This window comes from Fringilla coelebs, assembly GCF_963513975.1.
Source record: "Fringilla coelebs genome assembly, chromosome: 5".
Classification (NCBI taxonomy): domain Eukaryota; kingdom Metazoa; phylum Chordata; class Aves; order Passeriformes; family Fringillidae; genus Fringilla; species Fringilla coelebs.
In genome coordinates, this window is record NC_140033.1 from 64,371,482 (window position 1) to 64,390,953 (window position 19,472).

Sequence of the window (19,472 nt, forward strand, 5' to 3'; positions counted from 1 at the left end):
TGTTGGATGTTGGTTAGAAAATTAATGGATTTGGATGGATGGATTAGAAACCAAATGACACTCTTTTTTGTGTTGTTAAAATTAAAATGTTTGGTTGTAAATCAAGATAGTACCATGAAATTGGGTTTTCACCTGATGGCTCTGTTAGGGTTCAACGTCTGTAATGGCGTGTTTATATAAAAATAAAAATTATGAGTGGGATAAATATTAATATTACTAGCACTAAGAATGAGAATTGGGCCATGTTACTTTCACACATACTTTCACACAGCATTGGATGCACATAACAATGGCTGCTTTGAATTCTCTTTTCAGCATTTGTAACTTGGACCCTTACTCAAATTACTGCCCTACCTAAAATATCCTCACATTCAAGCTTTAAAAAAAAAATATTTGGAGCAAATATATTTGAAGTAGGGAATACTCTCATAAAATGTTGTTTCTTGACACCTGGAATGTATGAAATAGCAGCTGAAGCTTTAGTTAGGAATAGTTTTCATTTAGTGTAGTCAACAGCTGTGGATTAATTTAACTTGTTTTGAGCTTAAGGGCAAATATGGAAATTATCTCCTCTACTAATAAGATTTACTTTAATTTACAGTTTTTTTTTTCAGTGTGGAACAGGCAGGTTGGTAACAATATTGTCTGTATTGAATTCATGATTAACACTAGTAAATAGGGAAATTGTTCTACAAGGATGCAATTGTGGGAGGGCAAGAACTGCATAAGACCAGCAAATAATTGTGGCATATTTCATTGTAATTACAGTAATTGGGTTTTGTGTTCTTGTGAGTCAAAACATTGACAACAATTCAGATTATGTTTCTGGTTTTACTCTACTGCAGTTTGTATGCTTTGACCATTAACAGTCATGAAAAATAAAAATGTTTTCAGGCTGGTTTATTTTCTTTAATAGCCACACTAAAACTGTACTTCCTTGTTAAAATAAACACTTTTACTATAATGGCAGTTCTGAATCCCATAATGGAATGTAACTCTATATATTTATATTACATGATACATTCCCTATGTGTAATTCTAAGAGTTTGTATGTGTTAAGAGCTCTCCCTGCAGAGCTAACAAGCTGCCAAATTACATTTCACTGACTATTAATTGTTTCAGTTTAAGGTCAAGTTCTTCATGTCCTTAAAAAAAAAAAAAAAGGCGAGCAGTGAAGAAGGATCTCTTTGAAAGCTATTTCTGTCTTATTTTTCTTCACTGTTATTGCTGTACATTTTGTTCTTCAGAATAACTGAATGAACAATCAAGTATTTCCAGCCTTAAAAAGTTAAATGCATCAGTATTGGTGACTTGAATTTGGTCTTGGAGAGCTGATCTCTGCATATTCACAAGGTGTAGATGGTATCTCCAGCTCAAAAGCATGTTAAAAGTACCCATGGGCACAAGGATTGTGTCAGATAAGCAAAAGAAACAGGCTAAGGCTTAATAAAGAATAAAGAAATGCTTGTCAAAATAGTTTTCTGTAGAATATTGAAAAACTTTGCTCTCTTGGCATCATTTGAATACAACTTGTCCAGTTAGATGCTTTCCCAAAGGTGTCCTGGTCACATCCCTCCTGGGCCAGCTATGGCAGTGTTTGGGCCTCAGGAGATCATGAAAAGCAGCTCACTTCTGTGTTTTTCCTGCTGTCATAATCCTCCTGCTGCAGCCATGAGGCACAATTTAATAGCTATCAATTAATATATCTACAGTTTAATAGCTATCAATTAATAGATTGTGGTATTCACATACTCTTGGAACAGAGAGAGACATAATTCTCTCTCCAAGGATTTTTCCTGGGGAAGGCACTGAGAAAGCTCAGAGAGAGGAGAGAAAACAATTCTTATCTCTACTTGCTGCTCCTGCTGTTTGGCACATGTGGAATGTGTTATGGAGATTGTTTACCAGAAGGGATTTGATAGGTGGATTCTGCTGATGGTTGTTTGGACTGATTGACCAGTTAGGTCAAAGCTGTGCTGTGACTGTCTGGTAAAGGTCACAGGTTTTTCTTTAGTATAGTTTTAGGAGAGAGTATAGTATAGTACAATATAGTATAGCTTTATAAAGCAGCTTTCTGAAATCATTTCAGCCTTCTGAAATCCTTGCAGTCATTGCACATTATTCTCTGGCTGGGGGTCATCCTGCATCAATAATACATCTGCTGTGCAATTCACTCTGTGGGTATCTCTGGTGCTCCCCTTCCCAGCCAACAAGGAATATGTGTATTCCAACCTCTACCCTCCACATCCCCCACACAGACTTGAAGTTTGGAAGTCCACTTTTTGTGTATCTTTTGAAGAAAGAGCTTTCATTTAAAAAAAAAAAAAGCATTTTTTTTCAGGAACTATACCCAGGAGAGAGGAAATGTTAAAGTTGATCCTGTATTTTAAGAGATGGGAGATTTCTATGATTTGGGTTGAGAATGAGAAACTGCTGTAGGATTCAGTTACAGGCTGCCTGTTTGCCTGTCATCTTTTTTTTGGGGGGGGAACCTTCCAAGCCAAGCCATGATTTTGTAGGGCATGCTACAAAATTTGAATAAATACTCAAGAATTTGAATATTTACTGCATGGCTGTAGATTGTACGTGGTCCAACTGCCTGGATGCTTCTCTGTGTTCAAGGAGAAGGGATAGGATATGGCATTTCAGGAGTCAATGGAACTCTTGCCAGCCACAGGTCTTTTCCCATAAGGGCATATGGAAATGCCCTTAAAGACTCTACTTCTTACAACAAAGCTTTTGCCTTCCATCTCACTCAGCTGAACAGGCTAGAAGGTCCCAAATGCTTTGGACTGGAAGGGATCTTAAAGATCATCCAGTTCCAGCCCTACCATGGGCAGGGACAGCTTTGGCTAGCCCAGGGTGCTCCAAGCCCCATCCCTTTTATTGAGAGTCATTCCCAGGAGAAGAAAATGGAAAACCAATCATGAGCATAATGCAAGCAGAAAGACAAAAGTTTTAAAAGTATCTAGATTGGTAGTTTTAGTTCCATGAGTGCTTTTATCACAGCACAGTCAATAGACATTTAAAAAGGTTTTTCAGATTAAATTGGCAAGAGAAATCTGTGCTTGCTGGGTCTGAAAGGGGCTGGGCTGAGCCCAGTGGAGATCATAGCTGGGTATTTAAGCAGATAGTGAGGGGCACCAGCACTGCAGGGCTTCTCTCCTGGGCTCCACTCACCTCCAGTTCCCTTCTGACAGTCCCACCTGTGTATGATCCTGCAGCTCTTTGTGCACTTGGCCCCTGACCACTTTCTGAGTCTGTCAACAAACCTGCTTGACAGAGAGTGCCAAGCATTGCACGGCTTCAGCAGAATGGACACTTGCTTGCTCTGCAAGTTATTCCATGCAGAATATTCAGCTGGATGTTTTAGGCTGATATATGTATTTAAAAAAGTTGATTGTGAAGTATGTCTTCTAAAGCGGACATATTTATGATGCTGTAGAAAATGTTTGGAGTTTGTTGGGTTTTTTTCTGTTTGGTTTGTAGTTTGTGGGTTTTTTTCTGTTTGGGTTTTTTTTTGGTGTGTTTTTTGGTTGTGGGGTTTTTTTGGTTTTTTCTTTCTGGTGCGTGTTACATCCTCCTTCTGTGCTAGGTCTGAAAAGGACGTTCAGGCAGCTGGGTAGATAGCACATCCTCATGTGCATTCAAGAGTATGTTTAATTGTTTCTCCCTGCCTGTCATCCAGCCCTACATGCCTTTTTCCAGTGCTACATGCCCTTGTGATTTTAATGTGTTGGTATTCATTTACATCCCTGTGCTGTCCCATCAGCCCTGTAATGAGTGATTGAGTTCCAGGGGCTGTAAGGCAGTGTGTAATTTGGCCTGCAGGCTTATCTAAACAAAAGAATGTACAACAAATAAAGGCAGCATTAGTGCATTTTGAGTGCTGATTGTTTCAAATCAGATACACAGGAAACCAGATGTTGAAGTTTATCTAAAACGCTTGCAGCCCAATCTGTAACTACAGCAGGAGGAGTGCTCAGCACTTTTTGCATGGAGTTAGCAATGTGTCTGCTGCAAATACAAATTTATTCTTATTCCTCAATTCACCATTTCAGTTGTTCTTTTATTTCTGTTCTCCTTGCAAACCACTGCTTAATTAATTTTGGTGGGATTCTGCAGGTGTTTTGGGGGAAAAATTCAATTCTTGTACATTGTCCTGAATTTAAATCAGCCACATCTTGAATGATGATAATAAATTTAGCTGCCTAAAATTAGGTACAGAAAGTAGCCTGAGCTTTTTTAACTGTACTTTCACTAAGAGTTGAGTATGGGACAATGTATGTGGCATTTGCAGATGGCTTACATTTGAGTGTGAGGTAAGGATGTAAAATCACAGCTTCAGATGCTCAGATTTGTAACAGTTTTACATAAAACTAAAGTAAAAATATCTTTCTTTGGAGTAGAACTGAGTACACTCCTGACACCACTGTAGCTTCACACAGTAATGAAGAAAAGCTCTTATAATTTTGGTAAAGAAATTGCTCACTTCATGCTAATTCTGTTTTACTGTATTGTTCCAAAGCGACTCCTCAGAGGACCTTGAATGCCATTTGCCTGTTGAGAGCAATGATACCAAAAGCAAGTTGAAGAAGTTTTTAAAAGCAGGCTGGTGTTGAGGTGTCAGGCACTTCCAGGCCTCTGGGCTTTCATAAGCTGTTGACTTTCCTTTTTTCCTCTGAGGAAAGTGAGGATCTGGAGATGACCTGGTCTCAGCCCCAAAAGCAGTTTGCCTCTGTGCAGCTTCACAAATACATTATTTTTAGTGAGGTGATACAAGTTCCTGACACAGGAAAGTAGACAAGGCATAGCAGTGTGATCCCACAGGCTGCTCATCCCTGCAGATAAAGGAAGCATGGTTATCCCAGGGATTTTCTGTCAAGATGCAAGCTTACAGATGAAATTAAATCATATGTTTATGTCCTGTGTACCGATGGTACTGAGTAGAGCAGCCTGGCGTTGGGAGAGAGAGGGTTTTAACTGCTTCTGATCTGAAAGTGATGAGAAGACAGTGAAGGAACAGAGACCTGCTTTTTATTCACCTTCTTTATCTGAGAAGAGGATAGTGCAGCATCTTCCTTGTTATTTTTCCTGCTGTAGATAGACATTGGCTGTTTGGGAATGACCACAATAGTGCAGTCATGTTTGCTGCTGCATTTTTAATTTGTGAGCTTGCCTTTTCCCCATAATGCAAAGTCAGAAGTTAGTGGAATATAGAGAAGGACTCTAAGGTTAGATAAAGCCAAACAGCATTACAAAAAATACCTCTGGGTTACGTTTTGATGTGTTTATTTTATGACTTCTCCATTTTAGAAATTAAAAGTATATGAAACTTAACTTCCTTTTTGCTGTTTGAATTAATCAGTTGCTCTGTTTCGGGGCTCCCTGGGTTTGTGGCATCACTGGAATTTGTTGTAGTGTGCTAGATACTATTCTGTACTTTCAAGTTGCTGCTTCCAACTTTTCATGCTCATAAAATATTGTATATTTTATGATGAAACCAGTACAGCTTCTTCATCCTCTAAGTAGTAACACATGGAAGGGAGAGATGGCTCCTCTTCTTTTCCCTCTTCATAGTTCCTTGCCTTCCCTGCTTAGTACTCTGAAGCATCAAATGTAGGGCATTAATTCCCATAAAGTCAGTTTGGACAAGGAAATCTTATGAAAATAAATATAGAGAGGGAAGACAGAGTTGTTCTGGCTTGAGCTGCAGCTGCTACAAACTACCATCTGTAGTAGCTGGGCCTTACAACTTTGAGGTTTATTTCTGGAAAACATCACCGCCATGTGTTGAACGTATCATAATGCTACACGTTTCCTCAAAGTGAAAGCACTATCATGAATAATTATTATGAATTACTTTATTGCTCAGGAGCTTATGGCTTATTGACATTAAAAAAGAAATTGTCCCTTTTAGTGGGATTTTTGAGAATTTTGATTTATGACTGAACATTGCTGTCTAAATGAGTTTTGGAAGTTCAAGGAAAGTGAGTTAACTACAAAAACTGAGTTGGTTCCAGAATGGGTGTTTTGGATAAGAAAATAACTGCTCACAATTCTGACAGTCACTTAAAGGACAGAAAATATTTAGAAAATACCATATATTACATGCATTTACCATTAGCATTCATGTAGGGACCAGAACACATTATTCATGTGTTAATACTTTAGAGCAGAAACACGTAAAATGAATGAGCTCTTAAAGGATAGAGGGAAATCAGTATTAAACAACTTCTATTAGGGTTGCATGGATAAAACTAGTATTCTCTGGTGATAGCTTTAATATTTTCCAAAACTAATACTTTGAATTGAGTCAGGTGGCTCTGAGAGTGGTAGGGAATCTCATATTCTCACCACCCAAATATGATGAGCCTCAGAGCTATGATTTCTGCTTTATCTTGAGATATTAGAGCAGTGCTTCTGTGAGCAGCTCTTTTTTCTCTTACTACTTTTGAGATAAATCTAGTCTGCAACCAAAATGGCAAAAATGGTTCTGTCCATGGATCTGACCATGGAAGGATGGGAGGGCAGAGGGGAAGCAGTGAGGCAAACTCTGAGACGTGACCCAAATACTTAATTTTATGGAGCCAAGTACACAAGTTCCGTTCAGCTGATAAAATCTACTCCAGAGTTTGTGTTGCACAACTCCTGTTTGTGTGGAATTCACAATCACATCGTTGTCTTTTCCCAAATGCTAGCAGGAATGAAATGTGCCCTCCTTGGGGAGCGAGACTGCCGCAGATAACCACAGCAGTGCTCACCAAAGGGACAATTTGGCTGCTTTTGCCTCATGTAAAGGCACAACAGAAGCTTGTCCTGCTTGTGTGGGTGGCCAAGCAGAGGCTGTTAAATCCCAGGATGAGGTTCCCCATCCCAGCAGAAGGTCCCTGGTCAGAGGGCAGGCTCCAGGTGCACCTGCAGGAACAGCAGAGCTGCTCAGCACAGCCCACGGGAATGGTGAGGACGTGAAGGTTTGGAAACTGGCTCCTGCTGTCATCCACACTTGCTCAGAACCAGCGTGCTGTGGGGCACATTGCAGTAGGGAAAACTTCTCAGAAAAGGAGCTAGCAAGCCAAATGTGAACAATTAGGGTTTTCTGGGCTCTTTAGGAGTGCCTGGATGTAGATTGCAAACAGCGGTGATGAGCCAGAGAGGAGTTTGATAAAGCAGTAACAGACCAAACCCCTAAAATGACAGGATTAAAATATAATCCTATGGCTTCTCATGGCAGATGCATTGAAGGAACTTTAGTGCCTATGCAGTGCTATGAAGGAGGCAAACTGCCATGGGTTAACTGAGCCCTGCTCTGACCCTTCCAGCAGTTCATTGTGGAGCAGGAATTGATAGCAATGCAGAGTTTTCCTGTTCATCTGATGTGCCTTATATGGGCACAGTGATTTAGCTCTGCCTTGGCCCAATCCCAAGTTTTGCTAAGTTCCTATGAGGAAAACCTTACTGTAGCTGAAACCAAAACTCCCCCAGCTGAATTTTGCAGATGTGATCATGTGCCACGTTACTTGTTCAGGGACTGGTGCTTCCCAAAGCCATACTTCAAGTATGGGATCTGTGTGTTTCAAGACTTTGTCTGGCAAAGTAGGAGGCCACATAGTTCTCTTACAGGAAAAATATCTATCAGAACAAATGCAGAACTGGCAGGTCTCACAAAATAAAGCTCCTCTAGAACAGCCAAAGTGTTTCAGTAGTGCTGGGAAAGCACAGAAGTTCATGCTCCCAGTGCCAGGAAGATTTGGGTTTTCCCTGGAAACACACAGTTTATTTGTGATTAAATGCAGCAGAGGTAAATAAAATAGCTTAGTCATTTTATGTCCTTTGTCAGTGTCTAGTTACACTATTTGATAATTCTTTTCCATGGACTTCATTTTCATTCCTTGCCACTTGGGTTATGGCTCTTCCAATAGCAAGCTCTGGTGTTGTGGGCTTTTTAGTATTTAACTTGAACCTGAATGTAATCCAGCTAAAGTGTTCTGGAATTAACTGGAGATTTCAACAATTTCATTTTCTAGGAGGCAAGGTTTCTTATTTCTTTCATGTGGGTTGTTATCACAGCATATGCCAGTGACACTATTTAGTCTTTACTTGCTGTGATACTTACTTTTAGTGATTCATCCACACACACCCTTTTTTCCCTCCCTTGAATTTGCATGTGTCATAGTATCCATTTTCCAAGTTAGACTCTGTCAGCTCATGTGCTATGCTTTCAAGGATGATCAGAATTCAAATTTATAGGTAGCTTCCTTAGAAACTGTTAGATCACCAGGAAGCATGAATGAAATTGCTTTTAGATCAGAGCAACTTAAGCTAGATACACTTTATAGCTTTTGAACCAAGTTAATGTAGGAAAAGATAATGAAGAGAACTTGCAGCAGAAATTGCTTTTGAATATTGATGCATCAGAACTTAGAAAGACAGGTACATGTACACCACACATTTGTGATGAAGTCAGCCCTATACTGGATGGAAATCTTTAGAAAACATTGGATTTTACCACTTACAGTGCCAGCTGCGCTTCTCTGATTTTTGTAGTGTCTTAGTGAACTCCTTCATTGGTTGGCCATGTTTTAAAAATCTGTAATGAAATCTGTACCTTTGTAACACTTGGAACATGGGCTATACTCCAGCACAGCTTGTATCCACTATGGTTATCCTGCAGAGCCAACTGCACCCAGCCACCTGAGGCTTCCTGGTTCGAAGGAGAAATTTGGAACACTGGAGGGTATAGTGACCAGAGAGGGCTGTGGTTTCAAGTATTCTGTTTGTATGATAATAGCATTTGAAATAACAGTTCTGAAGGTATTAAAGCATACATAGCAAATGGTGTTGAGTGAGGAAATGGAAATCTGATAGATTGTATTGTATTGTATTGTATTGTATTGCAGAGGTGGTGAATTTCTGTTCGCGGGGACAGCCCTCGAGAAGACAAACCTTTCCTGAAGGAGGTTCCTTGTGACTGAACTATGTATGTGCCACGGCAAGAGCTTGTAGGTTGGTCTGCTTAGTGTGTGATGATCTCTTTGCATCCTTTGTGCAGTGAGAAGACGCTTGGAAGGGCCCAGCCCAGACGTGTCACGGGCCAGCAGCTTCACTGAGGACATTGACCTGGCGCCCGAGGAGTGCCCGCTGCCAGCAGCGTCCGACGTGGCACAGTGAGTGATCCCAAACTCATCCCTTAGGTGCTCATTAACAACCAGGGACACCTGTCACTGAGGGAGAGCTATGCTTTGGCTGGTTGGGTGCACCTGAAGTGATTGTGGATGTGATCTTGTTTAGCTAAGTGTGAACGTTTCCTATTTAGCCTGAAGTTTGGTGGAAGTAGCCAGGCATTGGAAAAGCAGCACTGCTCTGTGCTGGGTGCCTTGCAGTCTTGGTGTCTTTGTTTTCCCACTTTTTAAGGCAGCTGACAAAGTTCCTGGGAGCTGTGAGCTTTGCAACACTTCTATACTTGTAGACTGCCCTATCAGGTTAAGCTCTAAAGCAGTCCTAATATGAATTGATTGGACACCTAAATGAAATAGTCATTTATAGATACAGCCTGAAAACAGAAAGGCTACCTCATGTAATATTTTTATAGAGCAAGCACATTTTTAAGGAAATGATGTTCCATAAATATGAAAGTGAAGTTATTGTCCAGGACAGAAAATCCCCATCAGGGAGTTCACTGCAATTGTTGAGTTGTTGCTTTTACTTGGCTTAGCAAATATTTCTGGAAATAAAATAATCATACAGGACAACTCTATATTGTGTTTTATCAGGATCTTGAGTAATCTTCATGCTTTTGTCCTGTAAAATACATGTCCTGTTTTGGGCTTGGGGATTCTGGAGAAAATTTCAAATGTAAATCAAAGCTTTAAAACACAGAAGAAGGCCGGGATGGACCAGAACATCCAGGTGCCATAGCAATGTTTTATCCCCCATCAGAAACTGATGCAAATAATGCTGGTGGGGAGGTCTCCTGAGTTAGCAGGCTCATGAAGGTCTAGCTGATGTTTGGATGTTACCATTAACGTGGTAATGTTGATGAAAAACTTACCTGAGATCACTCCTGCAGGAGAACGTTTGGGATTGTCACTGGAAAAACCCTTTATCTGAGGTTGATAAAAAAAAAGAGAAAAAGAAAAAAATTGTTGCTTGCCTTCAGATAGGGAAAAATATCCACAGTGGTGTTCAGGATGAATTTGAAAGCAATGTGATTTCATTAAAGAGGGTTTTTGTGTGTGATTGCCTTGAAGAGGGTTTCTTTCACATCCTATGTTTATTTCTGTCCATGGAACTCAGAGAGATGATGTGTCTGTACTGTGCTTTCATAGGGGATATCCTGGTCCTTGCATTTCCCCAACGTGTCATATTGGCCTTGCTTTCAAACCAGAGAATTCTAAATTGTTCCATCAAATTGATCTGTTTTCTTCTTTTTATTCAGCACATCCAAAGAAAGCATTTGTGGGAAAAAAACCTCTCAGATCTAATCTTATTTCTACTGTTTAGTGCATGAAAATGGTGATATTGTGGCTTAGGTTTTGTTGTGCAAACTGTACCTACATTTTTAGCTCCTATTGGTTTTTTAAATGCATTTCTCCCTTGTGGGGAAAATAAGGGGTACCAGAAAGACAATCAAGTGCACAAATGAAAAAAGAAATTAAAGTGTGGAGAGATTTGAAGTACTGTGCTACACAGTTTAAATTCATATACTATGAAAGCCTTAATTCCTCTTGATCTGGATGTCAGATGCATAGAAACAGAATGATCTTGCAACTGAAATTGCTAAATTAAGGATTTTTACATTCTAAGTCCCACAATAAAAAACATATGTATAAATTATAGCTTCCAAATACTAGTAAAAAACTTCAAATGTATAGAAAACATAAGGCCAGAAATTATGGGTATAAAGGTACTGTGTAAGAACAAAGCCAAAACATCATTTAATCTAGTTTTTTGCTTCTAAATTGAGAGTAGTAATTTTCACCTCTGTCACTGATCATCTCATTTTTTATGTCTGCATTTTTACCTAGTAGCATGCATGCATTTTAAAGTCAAGCTGATTCTTGAGCAGAAATGTGCAGTGTCTCCTTCTTCAAACTGTGAGCTTTATGGGAGAAGCACAGAATGTGTTGTATTTATGGGTCCAGGCTTAAACTCCCAATTTCAATGCAAACAGTATTTAACACTGTATTTTCATGACACACACATCAATATTAGATACACTCAGTGTAATTATTTATCTTGTCTTTTGGCAGGAGTGTAAGCAGGTAAGTCTTGGTGTGTGCTTGGCTTCTGCATGGCTTCTGCTTTTCACTCAATTAGGCCAACAAATCTTCATCCTACAGTCATAAAAGCAGTCAATGATAAAACAAAAACACTTCCAAGAGTCAAATTCAGCCAAAAGGGAATGTGTGGGTGTGTGTGCATATGTGAACACACAGTGAGCCTTCCCAACTTGCAAAATAAGTGAAAACTTGGCTTTCACATGTCAGTTCCTGCCAGGATCCCACAATGATGACAGTTTCACGTGAGGCACTTTGTGAACTCAAGTTTGACTTTGGGGAACTGCCAAAAGCTAAAGTTTTGCTTGCCTTCAGCACGTGTTTTAAGCTACAAAATCAATCCTGCAGCTAGAAAAATCAATCCTGCAGTTACTTATTTCAGTCTGTAACTGGTCATTTTTCAGTTTCCTGTGTTGATTATTAAACATGGTGCCAGGTCTACAGCTGTGATGTTTTGAGGGTTGTTTTCTGTAATGTGAGCAGTAGGTGCTCATCAAGTCTGCTCTGCTGCATGGATGGCAGCAGAGATGCTCTCTGGTGGCATAAGCTTTGCATTAGGCCACACACTCTTGCAAATTCCCTGCAGTGTGTGGGAAGGGCAGATGATATCCCAGGAAAACAGATTTCTTACCCTTGAGCCTCATTGCCTTAGACCAGACTCTGTCACATCAACCTGCACAACACCTGTGTAGCAGATTGACATCCCAGTAACTTTTGCCAAGCAAGCATCAGGCTGCCTGAAAACTGCTGATATTGTTGTTTAAGGTGATATTTGACTGAAAGCAAACCAGTTCAGTGTGTTGCAGCACTGCCCAGGTGTCAGTGCTGGATGCACCCACCAGGGAATTCTGATGTGTGTGGTCTGTGCAAGCCTGGAGAAGCTGAGCTGCCCTGGTAGGAGCTGCCAGTGAAATCAGGCAGCAAGGTGGAAAATGGAGCTTGAGAGAGCTTTTTGTAGGCACACAGCTGCTTTGGATCCCTTAGACAGCTGGGATGATGTTTGTTTCTGGTGATCTCTGCACAAGTGTGAACAACTCCTGAGCCAGGGGACAGGAGCATCATATTCTGATTATAACTCTGTGGCTGCCTGAAGTTCTTGCTGAGTATCTTTGGCCCATTTCCTCAGGGGCCAAAAATCCCGTGTGCTGCTGACCTGAGTAGAGCTCTCTTGGTTTATAATGGCTGCTTCCAAGGTGTCCAAAGCTGAATAAAAAATGATGGTGTCAGAGATTAATCAATTCTGATGGATTAAATAAATATATTAATTTCAGTCAGTTGATGAATAGTTCTATTTTTAGCAAGAAATATTTGGACTGCCTGACATATTTACTCACCTAATATTCAAATTCTCTGATGAACAGTCAGAAGAAAACTCCATCAGTGAATCACTGGAGTTTTGCAAGAATAAAGGGGAGCCCAATAACTTTAAGACTTAGTAATTTTTTTTTTTTTATCTCCAGCTGGTTCTGTTTTTATTGTGATGACATGAACTCTTGGCCATGACAACATTTTCTGTCACTCACACCAGAGTTTAACCTTCCATCAGGAAAGAGAATTTGGCCAATAGACTGCACTGAAAGATTACACCAACCTGGTCCCTGATAGCACAGTCACAGAAAAAATACACACAGCAGCAGCTTTGGAGGCAGACATCCTGTTTTTGTTTTTCAGAGCTCCGTGGTTTGAAGCTGTGGTGTCTAAAAGCACTGTAAGGAAGAGAAAAAGTCAGAAATTCTCTGTCAGCGTGGCTGAGCAGCTGGGTCGAGTGTGCTGAGGCTGTGAAAATGGCTCACTGCTTCACCTTGAGGGCTTTCATGTCCAGAAGCACAGACCTGACTGTGGAAGCAGCCTGATATTCTGATATCCACTGCTCCCACCTCCTCCAGCTTTTTTTTTTTTTTTTTTTTTTTAATTTCAAGCTCAGCACAAAACTGGCTCTTAGATTGTACAAGGGAGTTTCACCTTTACAAAAGGATCAGCAGGAAAGCCCAGCATTAAAATGTGGTTATTAAAAAAATCTTTCCCCTCCCTGAGGAGGGAGGAAAAGATAGACCTGAGGTGAGGCAATGGATGCAAAAAAACCTCTTTTAATGGGGGAAGCTGAGACCCTGGGGATGAGGGTGACTGAATGCCCTGTTCTGTGTCATCACTGTGAATCCTGATGCAAAAAGAGCATCCCAGATTAATCTCCAGCTGTGAGCAGGACCTTCTGTGAGGACTGAGGCTTGATGAAGTCAGGGGGTTGGGTTCTCTGCTGGAGTTTGTGCTCCCTGCAGGCTGCCTGGAAGAACAGAGCAAAGCTGCTGCTCTGGTTCTGCAGAGATGGGGGTACCCCGAGCACAGCTGTGTGCTGGGCTGGAAAATCAAATTTGTATTCAAAGGAAGGTACTCCATGGCTAGCCTTAGAATTTTAGCTTTTAAAACGAGTTTAGGAAATATGTTGGTTTTGTGGTTTTGGTTGTTTTGTTTTATTTTTTTTCTAGAGGAAATAGGTTATCATATGACTGATATGAAATATGACTAATTTCCTTCATTGCCCACTGACACAGAAATGTTATACAAAGTGAATGGAACATATAGTAAAACTTATGCTTGGCCTTAAACTTTCATTAGGTGTTATCAAAGAAAATGGTCATTGTTAAGCCCTTGAAAAAAGGGATGTTAAACCCATCTTCTGACTTTCAACCATCCACTGTCTGCAGATGGTAGTGAAGGTTTTATCAGGGTCTTAAGAATATTTTTTGTCCTTCTTTGTCTCTGCTTGAAAATCCAAGAGTGCAACTTGTAACACCAAGCATATTTTCAGTCTTTCTATTGTTATGGTTTATCTCTGCCAGCTCCATTTATCTTTGTATTTTTATCATAACTTCCTCTTATAGATTATTGTGTTTAATCTTATTAAAGAAACAGTTCACCTTCTCATCAGCAACTCTCTCCCACTGAATATAATAACTATATAATATAATAAATATATATTCCAGTGATTGGATAGTGATCTTGTGTAGGATAATTGAATCAACTATAAACTCGTTAATAACAATTTTTTTACAAAAATAGTGTTCCTGGGGGAACCCAAAGTACCATGAGTGGAGGGCATATATCTATATCCATCTTGTTTCCAGGTTTCTCTTTGTCTCTTGGCTTTTGACACTTACTAATTCCCACTCTCATGTACATTGAACACAGGTGTTACTGATGCAACTAGTTCTGTCCTCAGCATGGCACACAAAAACATTATAAATTGCTTCAAAGAGGGATTTTTGCAAGCATCTGTCAGTTCTGACCAGAAAAAAAAATGAGGTAAAATAGTGGAAATTTAACAGACAGTAGTAATTGCTAATCTGGTTCTGTGCTTTTTACCACTATATGGTCATGTGTTAAATTACACTTTTTAGCACTACCCATTTTTGTCTTGTCACTTCTAATTTGGGACTCTGTCAAAGGGCTGCCTTGGGATTTATTTCAGCACCCAAAGTATTTTTATTACCATGTAATATGAAAGCAAGGCTGGCATTAGTATAAATTGGTGGCAATATGCAATAACCTTTTACAAGAATTTGACATTGATTCTGAGGGGGTTTGGAGGTAGTTATTCTGGACTCACAGTGAATTTTTGCTCTTTTATTCCAAAAGTGAGAACATTTGGCCAGTGGAGGGCACTGCCCCATAACACAGGAGAAACAGAAACTCCCATTTCAGCTTTCCAAATCCCATTCGTCATTTCAGCAAGCTTACTTATAAACTTAATTTATCTGTGTCTGAATTTCCCCTGTGTTAAATTGGCAAGTTGCCACACTAAGGAAAAACCCCTACTATACTTAAACATCAGTTTAATGAGCAATTTAACCAACCCCCAAAGGCTCAGCTTGGTGTGGTGGTTAGACTTTCTTTCCTGGAAAACAGACTATTGTAACAGCCCACTGAAGGCTGTCAAAATATAACTGGATGCATGTTATCATGTAAACATCTCTGCAGCAAAATTTCCAAATCTGATGGAAAAGTTTGACATAAAAAGTTGCTTTGGAAACGGAAGCTTCTATGAAACGTTTTCTAGGATTGATTTTTTTTTCCTTTAATGAGTTTTCTAATAATTTCACAGAATTTTGAAGTGTGAATAAAATTTTTCCTGGCAGGGGCGTGAAGTGACCCTGGGATATATGGCTGTATATATTTGTCAAGAAAATAGTTTACAAAAAATGCATCTTTTTCCAGATTAGATTAACGACTCCCCTTTGTGGCTTTACTTTACACAGAAGTTATTTATCTCAGCAGCAGGTCAGAAAATAGAAAAAGGTAACTTTAGCATTTGTTATAGGAAGGGGTGCAAGGAGCTGGATTGGATTCCTGGTCTCTTGTCTGCACTCTGAGGAGAAAGCCAGGGAAGGGGAAATCACATTATCAAGGCTTTATTTGGACGTCAGAATTTGTCAAGGTTTTAGTTAATTATTATCATAACTCAGTCGTAATTTCAAAGCTCCATGACACGTGACAATATCATGAGTGCCTCTACGTGCAGCTGTGATGGAAGTTTGGAAAAACACACCATGAAAAAGGGTGTTGTTTGCTGAAGGACAGTGCAACCCTTCGTGTCAGACCACCCCAGGCTGTCAATGCCAGGCAAAATAAAAGTGTGGCACCTGTGTTTTGGGGAGGGGAGGATAAAAGTGGGAAAAGTGCACAGAGAAGTGTGACTCTGTCCCTTCTGTAGAAATAACCAAGCACATGTTTGCTGCTACCCCTGATCTGGAGGGTTTGCAGTATTTTGTGCTTTAGCCCTTCTGCTGTGAGATTAAATTGGGTGTGTCTGAGCCATGCCTGTGCCTGTTCTGGTCATAGGCACTTGGTTGTGTTCACTGGCTGTGTAAAATATGCTGAGGCAAAGGAGAAGCAGGGATAGGAATCCAGGGTGTCTGCAGCCTAAACATTCAGGTCATTGCTCAGGAGGTTGAGCTCCATCCATAAACCACAGTTGTGCTTTGTGTTGGAAGCATTTGACACAAGAAGTACTTTAGAAATTGTTCATACCAGTTGTCCTTCCCTTTCTTTCCATGGCTGCTTCCCTGGGCTGCTCCTGTGACCGACCAAAAGCCCATCCCTGCCTAACAGGGACTGTAGAACCTCTTAGGGTCAAAAAAGGATGGGGAAAAGCTTAAAGGCATGAAAACACCATTTTTTTTTGGCTAGAACTTGTGGAGGGGAGAGCTGAGATTCAAACCTATCATTCTTTCTAAGGCAGGGAGCTTTAATTTTACCTTAATATCAGCTAAGTGTTACCCTGCCGTCCTTCTGAGCATGGACAGCAGCCCTGCAAGCCAGAATCTTGCCTTCCACTCAAGAGAGTCACTTCTAATCCTTACAGCCTATTTTCTGAAGGGGTGACACGCCTGTCTAACATGCTGCTCCTACAGACATCATTTCTGAGGCAGCATCAAGCAGGAAAAAAAATTCAGAAACTCTAAGTGAAAGTTAAGAGAAAAGTTGTGACGGGTGCATCGAGGATAAAGAAAGGAAATAAAATTTTATTACAGATGTCAGGAGCACTTCTGTAGTTAGAAAATGCAATTTATGGGTGATTTCTTTGGTATTTCATCATTACTAATATTATGAAAATCTACTTTGAAACTTTCAATATAATTTGAACAATAATACTTTGATCATAAATTGAAATGGCATCATTTGGTGATGATGTTTCAGAGTGGAGTTTAAACAAACAAACAATTTGGAGTTATGACTGTATTTCTACCCAGGAAGCAGGTAGACTGTCCACTTATCCTAAAATGAAAGAAGGAAGACTCTTTTCTATGTTTTTTAAGTGTTAATTTGGTGTTTATCAAGGGGTGCTGCAGTCTTGCCTTATTTTTGCCCATCTCTAGACAGTCTTATTCTGTATTTACTGCTCAAGTGCCTTTCCTTATTGAAATATAAATAATTGTTCATTCCATTCAGGTGGCTTTTATAGACTTTTGTATAGTGCAACATAGTACCCAATGAAGCAAGACACACTTGCTTTTCACAGCATTAAAGGATATTGGAATTCACATGACATGGCTGAGTTACTGGAGCTGCTTCTGTTCTGTGGGATGGACTTAGGGCTATGGATTGTTTATGGCAGCTCCAAAAATACTTTTCATGTATGTTTGTGCCTTACTGATTTCTTAAAATTATTTTTTCCTAAAATACACTTTAAAGAAAAATCTTACAAAGGAAAAAGAAGTTCTTTAGTAAAGCAAATGCCATTTACATCTTCATTGTGTGTTTAAAAACAATGCCAATTCTCATTCTTCAGTGAACACTGAGAGACCTCTGGTCATTCAGCTGCAGTAAAAGTGCAATTTAAATATATCTCCTCCATATTTCTTTTTGTCTAAAATAAAATTTAGATGCTTTGCAACGAGCAGATATCTCTGTTAAAACTCTCTTATTGTGTACATTATGTTCTCACTTTTGTTGTGAACATAATGTACACAATAAGAGAGTTTTAATGAGAGATCATCTTATATCTTCTCATGGCTATTTTCTTGGGCAGCCCTACCAAAACTGAAGGAATGTATTCTAGACCTGAAATTTCACTCATTTACATATACATATATATATTATACCATATCTAATTACATAGATTTAAAGTAATGCTGAAATACTCATTGATAATTCAACACACAATTTAGGTTAAATATTAATCACTCCTATTTCTGTGCCTGGGAGGTAATGGAATTGTTGCAGCCAATGTAACTAACATATGTCTGTGCCTAAAAAGGACTGATATGTGAAAACTGGTAGATGAAATTGCTGCTTTTTTAATTTGACCACTGCATTAATCTCTGTGCTTGAAAACTCTATTTTAATAAGTTACTTCCAGGAAATTTAAATTATGGCAATTCTATAAAACCTGATGGTTCCTCATGGATTTCTCAGCTCTGACACTTTCACAGCTGCACATGTTAAATCTTTTTATAGACCAAACTTGATGAACTCCAAATGGGACAATGGAAGTTGCTTTTCAGGTTGGATACACTGAAATAGATGCCAGACAAATACCAGTGCCAGTTGCTTGTCTGCTTTTTCTTTCAGTGCTCTGCAATTTGGAGAAGCCATTATACTCTCTCTTTTACTCCAGATTAAACCCCCTATCTCCAGGGCTGCTTTTTCCCCTGCCCAATAATGCTTCTAGATGTTATCACCACCTTCTCAAAAAACTTTGCCCTAATTGCTTAGCTGTTTGTTTGTATTGCTAAGACAATTTATCTCTGGTCTCTGGGTCAAAATGAATTTATCAGACCATTACAGTACAGAAAGCTTAGTATGTGGGCACTGAAGCTTGCAGTCATTGCACGCTATATTGAGCTCTGTTCCTCCCAGTGCTCTGCCTGTTTGCTCCTGGCCTGCTGTAATGGCATTTTTCATAACTCACTGATACTTATCTCCCCTGCTTTAGTCAGCCAGGCTGCCTACATCCAGGCACTGGCTGGAATAGATAATCTTGATGGTCGTTTCTTTTTATTTTTTATTTAGTCAGCTGTCTGCAATATGTGTGGTGCTCATTAGGATAAAAATATGCTTGAAAACAAAGCTCCAAGAGCTCTTGAAGCTGTTCTTATGCTGATTTCTTAACTCCAGCAGTTGTCACTGAAGTATCCCCTCCAGTGGGTTCTGTGATTTGTCCCTGAAGTAATCCAAATCCAATAATACAATGTAAACTTCTTTCCACATGTTCCTGTGCCTGCTTAGCTACTTTGTTATTTTAAAAAATTACAAATACTTCTAATGTGAAATGTGTGGAATTTGCAGCATTTCAGATAAACAAAGCATGTGCTCTTCCTGTGTTTAATTCTTTTCTAAGTCTGCTGTAAATTTCATACCTCATCTCTGAATTCTGGAGTTTGTGGAAGCCCACATTGGTTCTCATCTTGACAAAAAAATGTCACTGGTTTGGTCTTTTTAATGTAGGAAAAGTTTCAATTTGATTTCTATGCATAATCTTTCCTGTGTAACCTTGAGCGAAAGGCTTCCATTAGTGTCATGTTATCCACCTGCCAAGCTCTGATTAAATTTTAATTTAGAAAACAAGCCTGTTAGTGTTTAACAAGCACTGGGCAAGGGGAACTCGCTAGCCAAGGAAGGGCTGTGCCACCTTGAGGGTTTTGATCGCAAATCCTTTGTCTGCCCCCTCTTGCAGGGAGACCCAAGGTCAGCTCT

General features: G+C 39.7%; 1 protein-coding gene across 1 annotated transcript in view; it reads left to right on the plus strand.

Annotated features, from left to right (window-relative positions):
* LOC311153539 (potassium voltage-gated channel subfamily KQT member 1-like) overlaps nucleotides 1-19,472 on the plus strand; it is a gene marked incomplete at both ends in the record, with an annotated part of 408,184 nt that overhangs the window by 63,651 nt on the left and 325,061 nt on the right. Inside the window, 1 exon segment of the mRNA XM_084205470.1 lies at nucleotides 9,053-9,167. Coding sequence (XP_084061596.1) covers nucleotides 9,053-9,167 — 115 coding nt within the window.